Raw genomic sequence first — 19,480 nt, 5'->3', positions numbered from 1 at the left:
TCTTCTTGTCCAGAGCAAAGAAGAATGAAGAAAACCAAAGATGCTTGGTGTGTTAGACTGGGTTCTCTAGAGAAACAACACCAGTAAAGCTTATATATATAGAGAGAGAGAGAGAGAGAAATTTATCTTAGGAAAATGGCTCACACACTTATAGAAGTTGGCAAGTCCAAAGTTCCTGGATCAAACGTCAAGCTGGAGGCTTTTCCATGTCAAGCTGGAGGCTTTTCCAGACTTGTGCAACCACAGGGGCTGTGGAGCTCAAGGCTAGCAGGCAGTACACTGGCTGTTGACTCTGACAAATGATGAATCCAAGATCTCCAGGACGAATGGTGGACTGTTCACTCACGGACAGTTGTAGGCAGCACAACAGAATCCCGATACACAGAAGAATGTCTCTTTTCCCAGGATGTCCTTGGATATACTGGAAGCAGGCCACTCCCTTTCAACAGATTGCCTGCTCAAACATGATCCCATCATGGGAATAACCACATCACAACAGCTTAAACCACACAGAATTGTGGCCCAGCCAAGTTGACACAAAGCTCCAACTATCATACTTGGAAACAATTAGTCCAAGTGATTGGTACACCAGCCTATATGAGACCAGAACAACTAGATGGGGCTCAACTACCATTGTCAACCACTTGGATGGGAATCTCTGTAGGATATCCTAGACAGAGTGGGAGAACTCAAAATCATTTAAAAATAAAAAAAAAAAGGACCAGGTTTGCTGGTCTGATAGAGCCTGATGGAACCACTGAGACTATGGCCCTAGCTGCCCTTCAGGACTGGTACTCAACCCACTCCTATGGCTTCCAGGCAAACAAAAGACAGGCATATGAGCTGAACATTTACATTAGCTAGGTACACTACTTGGAGAGATCAATCATGGGAGAATAGAAGGGCTGTGTATGTACAGGGAGACAGCTCAGGGGGCAGAAATGCATGGAGGGAAAGACACAGGGAAGAGGTAACTATGGTGAGGAAGTGGGAGGGGAGCTGTTGCATTGTGGGAAATTTCAGTCAATGTCATGAGACAAAGTGTATGTGAGCTGCTGTATGGAAAGTGAATTTGTTCTGTAAACTTTCACCCAAATTGCAATTAAAAAAAAAAAAAAAAATACAAGAAGGGAAGAAAAGACCCAAACGGATGTCAGAAGAGACTTTGAAACTTGCCCCTCATTAGAGAGTAGCTAAAGCAAATGGAAGAAATGACAAGATCAAAGAGCTGAACAGAAGATTTCAAAGAGCAGTTCAAGAAGACAAAGTCAATTACTATAATGAACTCTGCAAAGACCTGGAGTTAGAAAACCAAAAGGGAAGAACATGGTAGGCGTTTCTCAAGCTGAAAGAACTGAGGAAAAAATTTAAGCCCTGAGTTGCAATACTCAAAGATCTAGGAGCTCTGGCAGTGTAGTGCCTAAGGCATTTGACTGCTAACCAGAAAGCTGGAGGTTCAAACCCACCAGCCACTCCTCAGAAGGAAGGCTGGGCAATCTACTTCCGTAGTGATACTGCCTCAGAAACCCAAGAAGGGGTCGCTATGAGTCGGAGCCAACTCGACAGCAGTGAGTTTGGTGGGGTTTTTTTATGGGCAAAATATTGAATGATGCAGGAAACATCAAAAGACAATGGAAGGAATACACAGAGTCACTATACCAAAAAGAACTGGTTAATGTTCATCCACCTCAGGAGGTGACATATGATCAATAACCAATGGTACTGAAGAAGAAGTCCAAGCTGCACTCACTGAAAGAACTGGTGAACAAGGTTCCGTGAATTGATGGAATACCCATTGAGATGTTTCAACAAACAGATGCCCGGCTGGAGGCACTCACTCAGCTATGCTAAGAGATTTGGAAGACAGCTACCTGGCCAACTGACTGGAAGAGATCCATATTTGTACCCATTCCAAAGAAAAGTGATCCCACAGAACGTGGAAATTATTGAACGCTATCATTAATATCACATGCAAGTAAAATCTTACTGAAGATAATTCAAAAACAGTTGCAGCAGTATATTGACAAGAGAGATTGCAGAAATGCAAGCTGATTCAGAAGAGAACATGGAATGAGGAATATCATTGCAGATGGATCTTAGCTGAAAGCAAAGAGTACCAGAAAAGATGTTTATGTTTTATTGACTATGCAAAAGCATTCAACTGTGTGGAACATAACAAATTGTGGATAACACTGAGAAGAATAGGAATTCCAAAACACTTGATTATACTCATGAAGAATCTGTACATAGATCAGGAGGCTGTCATTCGAACAGAACAAGCATATACTGCATGGTTCAAAATCAAGAAGGGAGTGCATCAAGGTTGTATCCTTTCACCATACTTAAACTGCATGCTGAGCAAATAATCCGAGAAACTGGATTATATGAAGAAGAATGTGGCATCAGGATTGGAGGAAGACTCATTAACAACCTGTGATATGCAGATAACACAACTCTGCTTGCTGAAAGTGAGGATGACTTGAAGCATTTACTGATGAAGACTAGAGACTACAGTCTGCAGTATGGATTATACTTCAATACAAAGAAAACAAAAATCCTCACAACTCATCCAATAAACAGGTTCATGATAAATAAAGAAAAGACTGAAGTTGTCAAGGACTTCATATTACTTGGTTCTACAATCAACACCAATGAAAGCAGCAGTCAAGACATCAGACAATGTACTGCATTGGACAAATCTGCTGCAAAAGACCTCTTTCAAGTGATGAAGAGCAAAGATGTCTCCTTGAAGACAAAGGTACGCCTAACCCAAGCCATGGTATTTTTAATCACCTCATGTGCATGTGAAAGCTGGAAAATGAATAAGGAAGACCAAGGAAGAGTGGATGCTTTTGAGTTGTGCTGCTGGAGAAGAATGCTGAGAATACCATGGTCTGCTAAAAGGACTAACAAATCTGTCCTGCAAGAAGTGCAGCCAGAATGCTCCTTGGAAGCGAGAATAGCCAGACTTCATCTCACCTACTTTGGCCATGTTGTCAGAAGGAACCATTCCCTGGAAAAGGGTATCATGCTTGGTAAAGTAGAGGGTCAACAAAGAAGGGAAAGGCCCTCAATAAAATGGATTGACACAGTGACTGCAATGATGGACTCAGGTATAGTAAGGATCGTGAGGCTGGCACAAGACCGGGCAGTGTTTCATTCTCCTGTGCATAGGGTCTCTATGAGTCAGAGATGACTCGACAGTACCTAACAACAAGTTCTACTTCCTCTCTCTGATTACCCTTTTCCTGTACCCTTCTTACCTATGCATTTCTGTCTCCCTAGCTTTCTCCTCAGGCAAATCCCACCCTTTTGATCTCCCAGCATGATTGACTGTTCTAATTATATCTCCCTGGTATAAATTGTTCAGCTCATAGGCCTATTATCTGGCTGAGAGTTAAGCCACAGGAGTGAGTTCACTTCCAGGACTGAAAGGGCCATAGTATTTGGGGGGGGGGGGGTCACCAATCTTTATCTGATCAGTAATTCTGGGGGTTGTTTTAGGCTTTTGAATTTTGTTCCACATTTTTCTCCCACACTATCCAGGAGTTCTAATTTTGATGACCTTCCTAGTAGTTGGCATTGGGAGCCAGGCACTATTTATTTCCTCTTAAAGAGAAGGGAAAATGGCCAGGAATTTGGTGATAAAACTATAGACTAAAAATTTAAAGAGACATCATATATAAATTAAATATGTGAAATATTTAAAATATTAAAGCTATAATATTGAAAATGAGAGATTATATATTTTTCAGAAGAAATATTTCTAATAGCAATCAGTCTTTGGGATGAAACATGATAAGGTATCCCACTTTATATAAAAGAAATGAATATAACTGAGGAATAAAATTGAGACTACTTTAAATGAACTGTGCAAAGGAAATTTTACCTAGGAAGTCTAGCAGAAATGGTAGATAAGATAAAAGCTATCTTAACAGGAACCAAACTCTGATCAAATAAACTAAGCAGCATAGAGCAGGAGCATCAACTATATCCCTTTCACTGTGGCCTGATTTCATTTATTAACAGAATTCTCACTTTTCTGCTCTGTACATTTTGTGGGCATAAGAGAAAAGAAGTGATGAGATTCTAATCAATGAATTTAATGCTGATTCCTCAGACTATACTGCAGGTGTTTAACCTAGATTGTTGGATTAAACTACAGTGAAACTTGTGAGAGCCAGACCCTGATAGGACTGCCTTATTTTTCTAGGCCTCACAAGTCTTTTGCCTTTGACAGGGTACTGTTTTATCACTTTTCTATCACTCATTTTGATGGAAAATATTTTAGTTTTCCTTCTCTGACAGGTTTCTGCCTTACACAGGCTCCAACTTTCCCAGGTTTTACTGTATTTCATGACACCTGTAACTCCAAGGCAGCCATCATCCTCACTGAAGGCATTTACTGAGCACTTACCATGTGCCAGGAACTTTACTAAGTACCTCACATATTTTGCTTCATTAATCTTCATAATAACTTTGAGATATTATTTTTAGCATTACAGTTGAAAAAACTAAACATTATAAAGTTTTAAAAATAATAATAATAATAAACTTACCCATAACTACTAAAAAACTTAATGGTGACATTTAATTTTTATTGAGTATCTACTTGTATTATACTTGATGAGACCTCTAGGTGTTCTATTTGTGGAGCTTAGAGTCTAGGCAGAAGAAAGACATGAAACTTTTTTTTTTTAAACACAAAATACAACTCTGATCTTAGGTAGCCTCCTAATTAAAAACCTTCAGAGGCTTCTTACTGTTCCTATGTTTTGAATAAATCAGGACCCTGCTTCTCATTTTAGCTCATCTTTGATTCACAACACTCCAGTCACACACTATTTTTTAGCTATTTGATCATAGGAACCCCCACTGGATTTCTGAGGCAGTAAATCTTTACAGAAATAGATTGTTCAGTCTTCCTTCCACAGAGTGGCTGGTGGGTTTGAACCACCAACCTTCTGGTTAGCAGTCAGATGCCTTAGGCAGTGTGCTACCCTCAGGACCTATATATAAACTATTACTGCTAACCTGAACCATGACCCTTAGACTTCAGTCTTTGACCGGCTGCTAGTCATGTCATCCCTTAGATCTCAGCTTAAAGGTCACTCACTTCCTAAGCCTAGGAAAGGTTCCTTTTTGCTCACACAACCATCTCTTTACTTTCAAAGCTCTTGCATTCACTTTGTAATTATACATTCATTATGATTATTAGATTAATGAATGTGTACGTAGAAAAGTGCCTATAACAACATAGATATCTAAATAAATATATGGTGAATAAAGTATCACTTTGAAACAATGTGAACAGTATAGAGCCAGAGCTAGAATAATTTAAGACCGAAAAATTATAGCAAAACATCAGTCAATAAAATTTCAAATAACTAGAAAGGGGTGGGGAGAAAGGGAAACATAACTTTTAGAAAAGAGAAGCCCTAAAAACTTAGCTTCGTATTAAGGATTTAGTGAAAAGGCAAATTCCAGGATTATGTTCTAATCCTTGCCAGAGTAAACCAAATCTCTTGTGCCCTCTAAAATAATACTTAGTTATAATGAAGCATTATAAGAAATCCAATCATGAAACTCACATGCTATCATTATTTTCTTAATACTCTAGGAAAGTAAACTAACGTGTTATAGAAACATTTTTCAAAAATGGCATTTCTAATTAAGCTAAAAAAACTCAGTTATACAGAAAAACCTACACCCAATGCATTCCAAATGGTCAAGTTACATGTATTTTTTAGGAAGTCTCCTTATAAAATAGCATATAAAATTCAAGGGAAAAAAAAAGTTCTTCTAAAGTTAGGCAAAAATCAACATTCATGAATATACCTTTTTGGTGGGTAATCTATAGAGATTTACAAACTATTATTTATATAGCTTTACCAATACTAGTTAGAATTGACTCACTGGTAGTGGTCTTGGGTTTGGTTTATACATATAGAATAATATTTTTCTTTAATTAGAACTCAGATATATAAAAATGTAGTAATCATTATCCCTGACTCAACGACATTCTGTCTTCACTGGCCCGTGAATGGCCTCTTTTTATTTATTAATTCCTTTTTTTAATAATCTAGTAAGTACCACCCACCACCCAAACAAAAAGTCAGAACCTTGAATAACCTTCATCTAACTATACAGACACCCTTACCAACTCATTGCTTCTCCCCACCTAAGGCAGCCATTATTCTGAATACCTTGTTCACCCTTGCCTTGCTTTCCATCTTTCAGAGTTTTATCTCTGCATGTATGTGCGCAAATACATGTGTATGCACACACGTCAATCATAGTCATATGTTTTTACATTTTCATAGTTCTTAGCATTATAAACACCAATGGAAGCAGCAGTCAAGATACCAAAAGACATATTGCATTGAATAAATCTGTTGCAAAAGACTTCTTTCAAGTGATGAAGAGCAAAGACGTCTCCTTGAAGACTAAGACGCACCTAACACAAACCATGGTATTTTCAATCACCTCTAATGCATGTCAGAGCTGGACAATGAATAAGGAAGACCGAAGAAGAGTTGGTGTTTTGAGCTGTGATGCTGGCAAAGAATGCCGAAAGTACCGTGAACTGCTGAAAGAACTAACAAATCTGTTCTGGAAGAAGTCCAGCCAGAACACTCCTCGGAAGCCAGAATGGCCAGACCTCATCTCACCTACTTTGGTCATGTTGTCAGAAGGGACCATTCTCTGGAGAAGGATGTCACCACTGGTAAAGTGAAGGGTCAACAAAGGAGGGGAAGACCCTCAACAAGATGGATTGATGCAGTGGCTGCAGTGAAGGGCTCAGGTATAGTAGGGACTGTGAGGCTGGCACAGGACCAGGCAGTATTTCATTCTGCTGTACAAAGGGTCACTGAGTCAGAGATGACTCGACAGCATATAACAACAACAAGCATTATAAAAATAGTATTATGCTATATGTAATTTTCTGGCATTATGTGATTGATAGTCAATCGTATCCTAAGGCACTTGACTGCTAACCAAATGGCTGGCGATTCAAACCCACCAGCCACTCCTCGGAAGGAAGGTTGGGCAATCTACTTCTGTAGTGATACTGCCTCGGAAACCCAAGGAGGGGTCGCTATGAGTCAGGTCCAACTCTACGGCACATAACAACAACAATAAATAGCTATTCAATTAGACCACTGTATACCATTATATTCTATTATTCATCTACTGTCCTATTAATGGAAGAAATATTTATCCATTCATTCTACCATTAAAGGTTATTTATGTTGTTACTAAAATTCTGCTATTATAAATAGTGCTGCTGTGAACCTTCTTATACATGGTCAAGATTTTCTCTTTGGTATATGCCTATAGGTGAAACTGCTGAGTCATAACATATGTGAATTTTGAATTTTAGGAGAGAATGCCAACTGTTTTCCAAAGAGATTCTAGAAATAGGTAAGAGAGTCTATAGATTTACACATTCTCCAACACTGATAAAATGCTACATACATTTCTTCTTTATGAAATGGTTGCTCATATTTTGTAACCAATTTTACTGAGTTGATGATGCTTTTATTATTTATGTGAAGACATAGAGAATAAAGCAGTATTTTCTGTAATATTCTAGAATTTAAGATAATTCATATGTCTTGATTTTTAATTTTATAAAAATATCTATTTTCAATTAGGCTTTCCCTTCCTCTGGATATAGCTGTGGCTATCTCTAAAGGATTGTAATTTTTTAAAATGCATTTTTGTGTCTATGTATTTACACATATGTTTGGGTGTGTGTATGTTTATATAGTTATATATACAATATCATCATGCATAAATGTAACAAATCATGAATATCATCAAATATCCAATCAGAGGATTTCTTGATTCTCTTCTACTTTTTTGCTGTTGTTTGCTTTTATACTTTTGTTGAATTAGTATCCAAATACAAGTCATGTATTGCAATTGGTTGATGAGTCTCTTATGTCTTTTAATCTATAGGTTGCCCTTCCATCTCTGTTGTTTGTTTTCTTTTCTTACATTCTTTTATTGAAGCTCTACTTGGATGACTAATAAGCATCTCAATGTCATTAAGACCAAAACTAAATTATTGATAACCACCCCCAGTACTCCACTTCACATGTGTTGCCCCTACAATCTTCTCTAAGTCAATGACAATTCCATTCTTGCCCAAAATAAAACCTTGGAATCTTCCTTGGCTTCTCTCATCTAATCCATCATCCTACATCTAATCCATCAACAATTACTCTTAACTCTACCTTGAAAGTATATATAGACTGATTACTTCTCAACACCTCCAAACTATATTCTAAGCCACCATCACCTTTCACCCAGATTACTGCAGTTGAGTTCTGGCTGGTTTTCCTGCTTTGGCTTTTGGCCAGCTACAATCTATTCTCAACAGTGGAGCCAGTGATACTTTTTGAATATAAGTCAGGCAACATCACATCTTTGAGTGAAACTGTCCAATGGCTTCCCATCTTACTTGGAGTAAAAGCCAAGGTTTATAATCCTCTATTTAATCTGACTCCTCTTTATGTCTCTGATCTCATCTCTTACTCCATTACCCTAGATTACTCTGCTCCCTTATCTCTGGTCTACAGAAATTTCCACCTCAGACTTTTTGTATTTGTTGTTCCCTCTGCCTAAAACACTCCTCCCCCAGATATCTGGCATGGCATATTCCTTCTTCTCTTTTACTCACACACTATATATTTTACTAATATGTGGTTTATTATCTATTTTACTCACCCCAACTATACACACACACAATGGCAGGGATTTAGCCTCTATAATGGCAAGGATTTTGCTATTGTTGTATTTTTGTTCACAGGTGTAATCTAGTGCTTAGAATGGTGCCACTTGTTCAATGAATGAGTCAATAGCTGACCTTTCAAGCCTTATTTCCCTCCATTACTCTGTCTTACAGCCAGATTGGACTGTTTGTTCCTAACACACCTGTTCTTTACACTTTCATTCCTCCAGGATGGAAACATCCAATAAAAATTTGGATACATACCTTCAGAACTCCAGAGAAGTATCTGGGAGAAAAATAAAGATTTGCAAGTCTTTAGCACAGAGATTACAAATGAAACTCTGATAGTAGAAGGGGTCATCCAAAGAGGGCTCACTAAGAAGGCTGAGCTAGCTCAGAATACAGAAATACATCAATTTTTAACAGTCAGGTAGATAAAGAAGGGTCCATAAGAGAAAGGTTTAAGAGGAAGCAAAAATGGAACAAGAAAATCTGAAGACTGTGGTGTCATGAAAACTTAGGAATGACAGCATTTCAAGGTGGTACTGGTGGTTAACAATGTTAAAAAACTGCCCAGAGGTTTTAAGATAAAGATTAAACAAAAAACCAAACCCAATGCCATAGAGTCAATTCTGACTCATAGAGATCCTATAGGGCAAAGTAGAACTAACTGCCTCATAGGTTTTCCAAGGCCATAAATCTTTACAGAAGCAGACTGCCTCATCTTTCTCCCATGGAGTGGCTGGTGGGTTCAGCTGACCTTTTGGTTAGCAGCCAAATGCTTTAACCACCACACCACCAGAACTCCTTTAAGATAAAAGAAAAACTGCCTCTATCAAATGAGAAAGTAATGATATTTTGATGAGTTAAAATCAAGTTTCCCAAAAAACTATGGGGGAAAGAAAAACAAGGACAAATCCCAATTCAACAAATTCTAGTTTATTTTAAACCTTGAATTTTCCTTTAAACCCTACTTGCACCTTTTAATTTTCCCTTGGTGGGTTTTAGGCTGATAATATGTTTCCTCCAATTTGAAAGAAATCACGCAATAAATATCCTTCATTCGTAGTATTTAATGTTTAAACTTTCTTACTAATTCTAGAGGCCCATTCTGCCACAAGGAAACTATTCTTGGCAATTATTCCAAGACTGCACAGAACAAACAAAACCACTCAAAGGATCAGGTCTCTCTCCCAGTTTAAATCAATAACACTATTAGAGGTTATGGCAATAAGCTTGTTTTGTTGCAAGAATACTTGAGTCCTCTAAAAAAAGAAAAAATTATATCCACAATTAAAGAAGCAATGTGGCTGAACAGATTAAGCTCAAAGCTGAAAACTAAAAACTTTAAATATTAAATTCACTGAACATACCGTTAAAGAATATATACGGATTTGGTACAGTTCACTAGCAATAAATGTAGTGGTAAAGACTAAACAAATGTTTCAAATCCCAGCAATAAATGACTCAGCCATTCATTTAAGGATTTCAAGAATGCTACTGTATCAGTTTCCTACTGCTGCTATACTTGAAATTTAGTAGCTTAAAACAACATTAATTCATTATCTTATAGTTCTATAGGTTAGAAGTCCAATAAGTTTCATTGAGCTAAAATCAAGGTTTAAGCAGAGCTGTATTGCTTTATGTAGTGTGGGGAAGAATCTATTTCCTTGCATTTTCCAGCTTTTAGGAATCACCTTCATTCTTTGACTCATGACTCCCTTTCCTCCACCTTTAAGAGAAGCAGTGGCCAGTCCAGTCCTTCTCACATCTTACCCTTCTGACCTTGCTTCCATAATCACAGGAAGTCCTCTCTCTCACTCTTCTTCTGTCTCCCTCTGTTATTTTAAAGACCCCTGTGATTATACTGGACCCATTCAGATAATCCAGTCTACTCTCCCTATTTTAAGATAAGTTTATTAGTAACCTTAATTCCATTGGTAACTTTCATTCCCCTTTGGCATGTAAACTAACATGTTTACAGGTATTAGGACACGGACATCTTTGCAGACCATTAGTCTGCCTAGCACAGCTACTGTGTTAGCCTAGTCATCAGGTAAACAATGTAAGTCTACAGGGTTATCAAGTGGTTACACATTAACACTAACACTGAAAGACTGCTTACTGACACAGATTAGGCTAAATATATAATGAACTAGGAGCTCTGGTTGTACAGTGGGTAAGGCATGTGGCTATTAACCAGAAGGTCGGCAGTTCAAACCCACCAGGTGCTCCATGGGAGGAAGATGAGGTAATCTACTTCCGTAAAGATTACAGCCTTGAAAACCCAATGGGGGTCACTATGAGTCATAATCAACTTGATGGTAGTTTGGTTTTTTTTTTTAATATAATGAACTAGCCAACAAAGTCTCAAAGATATCACTATACTTTTTACAATATACTTATATGAACAGCTTTTTTCTGTAGCAATTATTATTTGAATGAAAATACAGAATATTAGACCTCCTTCTACTATTAAATTGAGTAACAATAGTTTGCAGGTAGCAAAAGCACATTATTTGTCATATTATACTACTGATACTATTTGTAATTTCATTAATTTCAGTTCAATTTGTATTTAAATTGTAAATTTATTTTGGTTCCATGATTGTATTGAAGCTGTAAGTATATGGAGTTTATACCTAGTTCATTGTTTCTACATATTTAAGAAACAATACATTAAAAATAACTAAGTCAAACCCAGAGATCTACAAATGTATTTTTCTCTTAAAATGGGTGCTGAGTTCAAATGTGACACTCCAAATGCCATGCTGTTACTCTCCACTCTAGCATCTTTGCAACTTACTAGCTGTGCCTCCGTGGACAAGCTGCTGATCCTCTCTAGATGTGCAGTTTCCTAGTCTATAAAATGAGGATAATAATATCTCCTTTATAGGCTTATCTGAAGTGAAATTATTCTTAGTGAAATTATATATGAAAAATGCTCAGCAGAGTTCCTGGCAACCACCAGGTACACCGTAGGTAAGGTTAATATTTATTTACCTTATTCAAGCTTTAAGATGAAAAATAAAGATAATTTTCAGTGCCTATCATGCTACACTTAACAAGTATTAAGGTGTAGCTCCAAATAATTTAAGAGATACTGTCACATATATAATATCTAAATTTTCTCTGAGTTTTGTCTATTTTTAATTATCATATTTATCTTAAATTTAATTAATGATGTTTTAATATTTATTATATCTTTAAAGTTTGTAACTTGTTTCATTCAAAAACAAATTCATTTGGCTTTGCTATTAGTAATTACGGGAGCTTTGGTAGCATAGCGGCTAAGACACTTGCCTGCTAACCAGACGGCTGGCAGTTCAAACCCACCAGCCACTTCTCAGAAGGAAGGCTGGGCAATCCTACTTCCTTAGCGATACTGCCTTGGAAACCCAAGGAGGGGTCACTATGAGTCAGGTTTGACTCGACAGCACATAACAACAACAACAACATGAGTAATTACAGTAATAACTGCAATTCTACACATAATATACTATGGTTAATAATCATTAACAGTTGCTTTCACCTTTTCTAAAAAGAAAATATCCAGATGCTAATGAAAGGTAACTAGAAAAAACTACAAAATGAATTAAGGAATATCAAAGTCTTAGATGACCATTAAAGTGAATACTAACTAGAGTTAAGAGTCAATTTTCAAGGCTATATTTATCACTTGAATACATCACCAATTTTTAAACAATGACTTTTAATTCTAAAGCAAAAGTCTGCAAAAAAGGATTGATGAAGGTTAAACAAATGAACACTTGTTGACATGAATATGAGAAATGGTATATTTTTCAAGGAGTTAATTGGAAATAATTATTTGTAAATTCATAAAAAATAATTCAAGACAGTTTTCTCTTTTGTACTATCATACAAAACTACTTACAGTTTGATAATATGAGGATGACGAAAGAGTTTCAGATTTTGAATTTCTCGTTTTATTTTTCCAACAACATCTAAACTGCGAATCTTCTGTCTATTTAAGATTTTAACTGCTACTTTATGGCCTGTCAGTTGATGTTCTCCAACTAAAGAAAACAAAAAGGGAAAAAAATGCTGTAGTCATAGCAAAGTAATCATTTATTCATGCTTCTTCCTATTGCATCCCCAAATTTCTTTAGTCATACACACTGCTTTGTATCACTTATTGCACAGAACTGAAGTTACTTCTTTTCCCTTGTCTCTCTACCAGAGTATGTATCCTTGAGGATGGAACCTGTATTTAAGTCATCTATGAAGCCTCAGCACCTAGCACAGAGATGGTCATTAAACATTTGTGGAAAAGACTGCTGAATTCTATATTCCTACATAAAAATATAAAATTTAGAACATGTTTCAGTCAGAATAAAATGTACTGTGTTCTATTAATCTCTCTCTCTGTCTTCTGCGCAGTGCCAGTCATTGCATTGTAGAAGCATAAATGACTAACTCCTATAATAAATTAAAAATTCATAATGACTTTCATTACTACTTCATCAGAAATTCCACATGTAGCCCCCCGCCCCCCCCCTTTTTTTTTTTTGCCTTTTCTATAAAGCCTTCCTATTTCCCCATATCCTATGGGAATCTCTATCCCTTTTAAACTCTCACAGTATATTTGTAAAACTCATGCATTTACCATTTTTTGCCTATTATAAACAATTGTGTATGTGACAAATCATATGGCATGAGCTATTAACTCATATCCTCTTTGAATAAGACAGACAGTACTCATCTGAATCTTCCAGGAAGCATGTAGCACAGTGCTTTGCACACAGTAGATACTAAATAATATATGTTGCATTAAGTGAAACAATAGTCCTTCTCCTTTCACATGATATATTCATGGTATCCATACTAATAGTGATATCCTTAAAATGTGCTGTGGTAAAGATGAAAAAATACCTATTTAGGCAATGTGATGGTTAATGTTATGTGTCAGCTTGGCTGGGCTGATTTCTCAATGGTTGGCAGACACTGGACTTATTACTCTTCAATAGTACAATATAATGTAATCACCTCCATGGCATGATCTGACATGATCATTTGATGTGATCAGTTGAAAGGAGAGTTTCCTTGGGGGTGTGGTCTGCCTTCAATATATAAATACATGCTCTGGCAAGGCTCTCTCTCTTGACCCTGCACTCTTCTTAATCACCTGACTCCCAGTTCTTGGGACATAGCCTGCAGAACTCGTCAGCCTGCCACCTGACCCACAGATTTGGGACTTCCCAGCCCCCACAACTGTGTGAGTCATTCCTTGAAGTAAATCCCTCTATGTATCTTTAAATAAGGCATTTGAGTGCTAACCAGAAGGCTAGCGGATCAAACCCACCAGCCACTCCTTGGAAGGAAGGTTGGGCAATCTACTTGCGTAGTGATACTGCCTCAGAAACCCAAGGAGGGGTCACTAAAACAACAACAATTTTGCTCCTCTAAAGAACCCAAACTAAGTCAGGGAACAAATCAGTCAGCCCCTCTCCTATTTCCTTCAATTACAATTCTAAACCTTTACCACTCTACTGAAACCAGTTATTCAATCTTTGATTACTTTAAAGAGATAAACTCATTCTTTCTCTATTTCACTGGAGAAAATGAAGTCATTAGGAGTGATTTCCCATATCTCCTTGGACATCTATCTTAAAGACTTATATCTACACCTCTCCTTCCTCCAGTCTCAGAAACATTGTAGCCCTCCTCCTGTTCAAACCCTCTGATCAATTTTCATCCCTGAGCCCACTTACACTCTCCTTCTACTAAAATTTTTTTAATAGCTCCTTGTCTACAATTCAGAAACATGTTCAACTCTCTCCCATCTGCCCTCCCAGAAAAGCTTGTATCTTTCTCCAGTTTCCAACATTTGTCTCATCAAAATTTCTCAAGAGTAGTATACATTTAAGGAGCTCTGGTGGTGTACTGGTTAAGGCATTTGACTGCTAACCAAAAGGTCAGCAGTTCAAAGCCACCAGCTGTTCCACAAAAGAAAGATGAGGCAGTCTGCTTCTAGAAAGATTTACAGCTATGAAACCCCAATAGGAGTCGCTATGAGTCGGAGTTTACTCAATGGCAATGAGTTTGGTTTGGTTTTGGTGTCCACATTTATTGTCTTCTCTTCTGTTCTTATCACCATCACTAAACTCAACTGTGATTTGGTATCTGCCTTCACCACTCTACTGAAACCAAACACCAATGCATTATCAAGCCATGTAATTTTTCAGTTAACTTACTATATTCCCTGCTGCACTGAACACCACTGATCACTCCTTATTTTTGATGGCACTGCTCTCTTCTGGTTCTCCTAACAACTCTTAGTCTCCTTTATTATGACACCCTGGCCCCCCATCTTCTCTTTAAAATTTAGCATCCCCAGGTTTCTAACTAGTCCCAAGATATCTTTGGGAGATCTCCTTACACTATCTAATTTACCTCTCATAGTTTTAATTATCACCCTTATGTCAATGATCCTTCCCCTTCTCAAATTCATACATCTCAAAATTAATATTCCACAAACACCTCAAATTCAACATGTCCCAACTAAACTGATTCTCTTCCATTTCTCCACCAAATCATGTCTCTCTTTCACTTGATGGGCACACACAGCCTATGTGCTAAAAACCAAGAAGACAGCTGATACTATTTTCTAAATATTTCTTGCTAGGTTTCAACCTCATTATGACCAACATGTTAATAACAATGATAAAACAGCAATGACATTTTAAAGAGTTTATTTAATAAGCATAATTCTAAGTGTTGCTGCCCTGTTGCTCGACAACATTAAGCATTTGATATTGTGAAGTACTATTATCCTCAACTGTACAGAGGTACCTGAGGCACAGAGAAGTTAAATAACTAGTTCAAGGTTGCACAGTGAGCAGTGGCACGACATGTGACCCCAAACAGTCTTATTCAAAGTAACCATGTTTAACCATAACACAGTAATGCCTCCCAGTGAGAGCAATCCAAACATGACTTGGACTGATTTATGAAGAATTGAGTTCCCTGTCCTAGAGATTATTTTTACCTGAATAACTTTCTAAAGCAGTACATTATCAACTCAAAAACATCAATGAAACCTGAAAGTTATTTTCCCAGCATTTAAAATAAACAAATTGGAAGAAATCAAATTCAAGCAATACAACTTACAAACATTCCAAAAAAATATGCTTCCAGAACTCCAGAAAAACATTATCGATTTTAGGAACTTTTTACTCTCTGGTATTTTGATGCCTGGGTAGTTTATTAGTCACCATTGGGAACTTTAAAATACCCAACACTTGCCTGGATGCCTAGTAAGTATGACTCTCTCCTTATATTCCTGATAGCCTCAATGAAAGCCACCAGCACTTTAATACCCTTGTTAATAAGATAGGAAAAAGAAGTTTAATTCCTTCATTCCTATATGATAATTAAAATTATTAAATACTATATATCCTTGAAAGGAAGGCTGGGCAATCTACTTTCTGATACCGCCTCAGAAACCCAAGGAGGAGTCGCTATGAGTCGGATCTGACTTGACGGTAGTGGGTTTGGTTTTTAGTTTTATATACTAAGAACATGTAGGGAGCTTTGGTGGTGTAGTGCCTAAGACATCTGACTGCTAACCAGAAGGCTGGCAGTTCAAACTCACCTCCACTCCTCAGAAGGAAGATTGGGCAATCTACCTCCATAGTGGTATCACCTTAGAAACCCAAGGAGGGGTCACTATAAGTCAGATCCTACTCAACGGCAGTGAGTTTGGAGTTTTAAGAATATATGTGATCTTTTCAGATCAAGAAATAAAGTCCAAGGACTCTAACAGACAAGCCCATGGAATTTTATTATTTGATGCCACATGCTTAAACTGGAAAGCAAACCAAAAAGTGAGTGGATTCAGTCACAAACTAATATAATGATAAACTATTACTGTGTCTATGATATCCAAGGAAATACATAGTTTCTCTATATACATGAAGAATGTTTCCCCATGAAACAATGGCAAATAAATTATCCCTTAAAGTGGTTAAGGATACTGATAAGCTATTTGGGTATCTGGGGTCAAAAAAAGTCTAACGTACTTATAATTCCCCCCTTTTTCTGAAGAACTATGGTAGCATCTATTACATTAAAAAAAAAAAAAAGCCAAACTCACTACCGTTGAGTCGATTTGACTCATAACCACCCCTCCTTGGGTTTCCAAGGTGGTATCACTACAGAAGTAGATTGCCCAATCTTCCTTCCAAGGAGGGGCTTGTGACTTTGAACTGCCAACCTTCTGGTTAGCAGTCAAACACCTTAGGAATTATGCCACCAGAGCACTTGTTGTTAAGTACCATCGAGTTGATTTTCAACACATAACAACACGTGACAGAGCAGAAGTGTTTCACAGTGTTTTCTAGGCTGTAATCTTCATGGGAACAGATCACCAGGTCTTTCTCCTATGGAGCCACTGGGTGGGTTCGAACCACCAACCTTTCGATTAGCAGCTCTGAATGCGTAATCGCTGTGCCACCTGGGCTCCTTAGCCACAATTAATTAAATCTAAATAGTTGTCTCATAATCACATTCCACCTGAAAGCAAAATATGCTCAGAATTCTTATAATAAAATCAGATTTAAGACTAAGATATTTCTTCTACATCTCACAAACTTTTCTAAGTTAGTAATTGAAAGAAAAAGCTTGGCTTCTTCAGGGTGATTTGTAGCAGGAGGATATTTAATGATAGTTAATAATTCTTTCCCGTAACTCTGTTAAGCACAACTGTTGTTGTTGTTATTTGCCGTCGAGTCGGCCCCGACTCATAGCGACCCCTCCTTGGGTTTCCGAGGCAGTATCACTACAGAAGTAGGATTGCCCAACCTTCCTTCCGAGGAGTGGCTAGTGGGTTTGAACCGCCAGCCTTCTGGTTAGCAGTCAAGTGCCTTAGGCACTATGCTACCAGAGCTCCTAAGCACAACTAGTAGGTGGATATCTACGTGTGTGCTCATTGTATTAACCGTATTTTCTAGCTTCTGTAAAATGTTTTACCATCCACACCAAATAAACCTTCGCTACCCATGTCTGCATACCTACATAAAAAGCTTGTTCAGTTTCCCTCTGATAAATGGGCTAGGCTTCAAGGCAGAAGTTACCTATACAGCTGACCAATACCACCACCTCTCCCACCCAGGTTCTGACCACTCTCTATTATAATTCACGTGAAAAACACAATAAAAGTACTTGCCCACGGTCCCACTTCATCTGACTTGCAACCACCCCCTGCATTTTCCCTGTGTGACCTTACTGGGCATGATGTGACCATGACACTGTGAGTATAATAAATTTTTTAACATTTCTGGCCTGCCCCTTGATTTACGCTGGATCATACTTCAAACATTATTATTATAAGAAGTTAAAAGACTATATTAAGCATGTTATCTGTTTCATTTTAACTCTATAACAACTCCATGAGGAAATTTTATAGATAAGGAAACTGAGAGTTAGAGAAATTTTTTTAAAAAAACAGTAATGATGGTACCTGGCTAACAATGCCAACCACTTGGAAAGCGATCAGTGTAGGAGATACTGGATAGAGGGGGAGAAAAATGTGGAATAAAACTCAAAATCATAAAAAAAAGATCAGGTTTACTAGTCTGATAGAGAGACTGGTGAAACCCTTGAGGCTATGGCCCCAAGTCACCCTTCAGTCCTGCAACTGAATTCACTCCCATGGCTTAACTCTTCGCCAAACAACAGACAGGCCTACAAGCTGAATACCAACACCAGGGAGATGCACTCCTTAGAACAATCAACCATGGGAGATTAGAAGGACAGCATTTGTACAGGGAAAAAGGTAGGGAGGCAGAAATACGCATGCAAGAAGGACACAGGGAAAAGGTTGCAGAGAGGTAGTGGGAGGAGAGCTGTTAGACCGCAGCATCAAAAAACAAAATGTCTACAAACTGTTGAATGTAAAATATATCTGCTTTGTAAAATTTCACCCAAATCGCACAAAATAATTTTTTAAAAAAATAACTAAGAGTGGTTCCCGCAAGACGGTGGTCTAGGCAGAAAGACTGTACAGACCCTCTTCAACAAAGAAAAGGGAAACCAATTAACACAGACACAGAAGATAACCCTGGACCCCTGAGGCTTGAAGGGAAGGATATAGAAGTGGCCTAAACCCCAGCTAGCAGAAGAATTTGCGTGAAAATAACAAAAAAGGAGACATACAAAGCTGCGGTGTGGCAGCGATCCTGAGGGATCCTGATGGCACAGACCCTTGGAGATTCCCGAGTGGTGGTAGGACTTAAGAATTAACCTAAAAATCACCCTGCTAGCCAGGGACTGCATGGATTGTGCATGGTGGCTGGGGTACAAACAGAGAAGGTGAAGAGAAAGGTGGGCTGAACTGTGGACTTTTGCCGGTCCAGAGAATGCCGCCATTTTGTAGGTTTAAAAAGCGGCTTGACTATTTTGGATATTTAGAGAGACAGTGCTCTCGCAGATTCCTGTGGTGGTAGGACTTAAGAATTAACCTAAAAATTAACCAGCTAGCCAGGGACTGCATGGAGGAGTGTGCACGGTAGCTGGGGAACAAACAGAGAAGGTGAAGAGAAAGGTGGGCTGAGCTTTGGACTTTTGCCAGTCCGGAGGGTGCCACCATTTTAAAGGTTTAAAAAGTAGCTTGACTATTTTGGATATTTAAAGAGACAGTGCTCTCACAGATTCCTGGGGCTTAAGAACACGTTCTGCTTTCCAGCAACCCCAAGGACACTCGGGACCTGCAAGACTGAC

General features: G+C 38.0%; 1 protein-coding gene across 1 annotated transcript in view; it reads right to left on the bottom strand.

Moving 5' to 3' along the window:
- The window catches only part of PRKAA2 (protein kinase AMP-activated catalytic subunit alpha 2), a 118,125-nt gene that overhangs the window by 61,618 nt on the left and 37,027 nt on the right, over positions 1-19,480 (bottom strand). The window contains exon 2 of the mRNA XM_007947401.2: positions 12,636-12,777. Within this exon, the coding sequence (XP_007945592.1) occupies positions 12,636-12,777 (142 nt within the window). The remainder of the gene's footprint in view (positions 1-12,635; positions 12,778-19,480) is intronic.

Source organism: Orycteropus afer, unplaced genomic scaffold (assembly GCF_000298275.1).
Source record: "Orycteropus afer afer isolate SDZICR_OR568_19922 unplaced genomic scaffold, OryAfe1.0 scaffold00183, whole genome shotgun sequence".
NCBI lineage: Eukaryota > Metazoa > Chordata > Mammalia > Tubulidentata > Orycteropodidae > Orycteropus > Orycteropus afer.
The sequence above is the reverse complement of the archived record's forward strand: the minus strand, read 5'-3'. Positions and strand labels throughout refer to the sequence as shown.